The sequence below is a fragment of the Frankliniella occidentalis genome, unplaced genomic scaffold (genome assembly GCF_000697945.3).
Source record: "Frankliniella occidentalis isolate FOCC.00 unplaced genomic scaffold, Focc_3.1 Scaffold133, whole genome shotgun sequence".
NCBI lineage: Eukaryota > Metazoa > Arthropoda > Insecta > Thysanoptera > Thripidae > Frankliniella > Frankliniella occidentalis.
This window is the reverse complement of record NW_026267260.1, coordinates 419819-423088: the sequence shown is the minus strand read 5'-3', so window position 1 is coordinate 423088 and position 3270 is coordinate 419819. Positions and strand designations below refer to the sequence as shown.

At 52.3% G+C, this 3270-nt stretch overlaps 1 protein-coding gene across 5 annotated transcripts in view; it reads right to left on the bottom strand.

Moving 5' to 3' along the window:
- LOC113211740 (uncharacterized) overlaps positions 1 to 3270 on the bottom strand; it is a 157165-nt gene that overhangs the window by 89229 nt on the left and 64666 nt on the right. For 3 of the 5 annotated variants that reach the window (XM_052270667.1, XM_052270668.1, XM_052270671.1), the window contains one exon: positions 2146 to 2367. In XM_052270667.1, the coding sequence (XP_052126627.1) occupies positions 2146 to 2367 (222 nt within the window). Of the gene's footprint in view, positions 1 to 2145; positions 2368 to 2942; positions 3057 to 3270 lie in introns of those variants that run through there. The other 2 variants (XM_052270669.1, XM_052270670.1) reach the window with 2 other exon arrangements.

Sequence of the window (3270 nt, the reverse complement as noted above, 5' to 3'; positions counted from 1 at the left end):
TTGATGTTTTTTCATCAGCTTGTACTCTCGCAATAGAATAGGGGGGCCGGGATTCCGGTCGACGCTGTGCGCTGTGCGTGTGCACGCCTGGAGAGGGAGAAGCCGGTCGGGGGGTCGGGAGGGGGGAGGCGGGGCCGAAGCACGCTTTGCTTAAAGCGCACTCTGCAATCTCAAGTGTGAGACAGTATGACAGTTAAAACTGTCAGCCCACTGTGTCTCACACTTTCTGAAACTATTTTCTCTTCTTCAAGTACAATTATTTTTGAGAACACCATTACCTTTGTCGCAAAATTCCGGTTCAAACGAGTATATGTGTGATAGGGTTTAGAGCAACAATGCCAGCAATACATTTAATTATTAACAAGATGGTTACTTCCAACAGTCCTCATGGTGTCGTTGTTTGCGATCAGAACCCCATCATACATATACTCGTTTGAACCGGAATTTTACGAGGAAGACGAGGGTGATTCCAAAAATAGATTTTTCTTTAGAGGAGAGAAAATAGTTTTAGGAAGTGTGAGACACAGTGGGCTAACAGGTTAAACTGTCATACTGCCACACCCGTGAGTGGGCGCGCGCCGTAAGAGCGAACTGTCACAAGCGCGACCCATCGTAAGCGCGAATGCCACAAGCGCGACCGGGCGCAAGCGCGAACGCCGCAAGAGCGAACGACCGCAAGCGCGAAGTGTCGGAAGCGCGACCCGCCACAAGAGCGAACCTCGCGAGGCGCAGCTTACGCGCAAGCGGCTTGCCACGGCTAGACGGGCGCCATCGACGCGTAGGTCGAGAGGGAGAGGGTCTCGCAGTCGTGTATGAGGGATTCGGAAGAATTCTGGCCGTTGATTATCTGCTGCTGCTGCTTAACCGTGACCAGCCTTGACATCGGTTTGCTGTCTATGTTACGTGTACTTGTATTGGTAAAACGTTCATAACATGAATGTCCCTGCACAGTTCCTCCGAATCACTCATACACGACTGCGAGACCCTCTAGACCTACGCCTCGATCTCGCCCGTCTCGCTGTGGCAATAGTCTTCCGAGCAAAAGACTTCTAGTGCTGCTCAAAAGGGCTAATAGAGGTCCAGGTCCAATGGCTTCGCTTCGACTTCGGCACCTGTGGCTGGGGGATGGAGTAGGATCGCGAGTCGCGGTCGCGAGTCGTGAGTCTCCTGTCGCGGGTGTCCTATTTTAAGTGATCGTGGGTCTGTTCGTGGGTGTCCTTTAGTGATCGCGGATCCTTTCGCGGGGGTTCGCGGTGTCCTTTCGCGAATTTCCTCGCGGACACAATCGCGAGGACTCGCGAGGACTGGTGAGATCTTGCGGGTGCCGAAGTCGTGCCGAAGTCGTGCTGAAGCTGACGGGGAGCCATTTGATCTCTATTAGCTCTATTGAGGTGCACTATTCTTTTTATGGGAAGCCTAAAGCTGCTTGCCCGTAAGCGAGGGTCGCTCTTGTGGCGGGTCGCGCTTCCGACACTTCGCGCTTGCGGTCGTTCGGTCTTGCGGCGTTCGCGCTTGCGCCGGGTCGCGCTTGTGGCATTCGCGCTTACGACGGGTCGCGCTTGTGACAGTTCGCTCTTGTGCACGTCACCGACTTGAGTTTGTACAGCAGCTCGGAGCTCGGCTCGGATCGTCTCGGCTGAGGGATGCGCGCGGCGCGGTAATTCAAGCTCTAACCTAACTATGAAGAGACAGAACTAAAGGAATTCAGAAACATTATTTTCAGACCATGTCTCTATTGAGCAGTATCACTTGCAAACTGTCTCTACGTCCCTCTTCCCACTAACTTTGTCTTTGACCGTTCAAAACATTACAAAGTATAGGAGACACGGAACAAAACCGAAAACTTTTCATGTATAAGTACGTCATTAAATGTGAATTAAGATTTGTAAATTATCTATATACTTCTGCAACTAATGCGTCCCGTGATCTCCTATTGAAATATTATAGACTGGAATAATTCTTGAATTCGTATCATCTGCTTTCACGATCCGTTCCTGAACGGAACTTTTTTTTTCATGGTTTGACTTTTATTGCCAAATGCCAAAATCTGTTGCACACTGCCCCACCCTCCCTTAACGCTGACTTTGCATGTCGCGGATGTTTTCACATGTGTTTTTGAACAGAATAGGGGGAAGAGTTACGTACATCGACATGAGTGCTGTACTCAGCCTGTTTCGCCAAGGAAGCCATGCAACCAACAATCTCTTGCACGTCTTGACGCCGGAACACGTAGACGCCTTGTGACACGGAAGCAGCCATCAGTCCAGAAATGAAGCGAATGTTCGGGCTGACTTCGAGGTACGAGACCGCCGTGCAGGAGGCCGCGGCAATGAGAAGTGAAACGATGACTGTCATCACTATCGACACCTGAAGACACCCACCAACTTCAAACTAAAATGTGGGCTTTGTAAATCACTCTAGCCTGCTACGCAATGTAGTGAGCCCCCCGGTGGGGGCTCTGCCTATGCCGCAGCGCGCAGAAAGGGGCACCAGATCCCGTAGCATTAAGTCGGTTCGCCCGGCCACCACCGCAGCGTGGCGATCGGTCGTGGGACACCCCCTCCCTACCCCTCCGCTGTCCCCTCGCCTGTGTCCAGCCCCGCGCCGTCCAGGTAGCCAGATACCCGACGACAGAGGCGACGGGATTATCCCATGTTTCCCCGGCAACCTGGACGTCGCGGGGCTGGACACAGGCGAGGGGTCAGCGGAGGGGTAGGGAGAGGGTGTCCCACGGCCGATCGCCGGGCGAACCGACTTAATGCTACGGGATCTGGTGCCACTTTGCGCGCCACAGTGCCGCCACCAGGGGGCTCACTACATCGTGCCCTACTATTATAAATGGGAATTGACGATTTTGATATCCATGTGGCGGAGGCGTGGCCTTGTGCACATTGAAATAAGATGCAGGTATTTTTCTAGGTGAAAGACACAATAATTCTTACATGGGGCTGTCGAGGGGAGAGCGATTAAGTTCATTCGGCTGACGGCCGTTAGGTTATCCGACAGGTGTAATCCGAGGAAATTCGAAAAATCCGGGGCAATCCTGGGTAAATATAGAGAAAAATCAACGTAATCCGGAGGATACTCCAGAGGTAATCCGAGTAATCCGATCCCGAGGCGAAGGATCTAGTCACTTTAGTCACAAAAATTTTCGTGGGACCGGCTCGTGCTGCGAGGATAGGGAGTAAGTCACACAAGTCTCCCCACACGGACAATCCGATACTTAAGTGACTTGTGTAGTGACTAGAGTGATCAGTTTTGCGGCCGGCC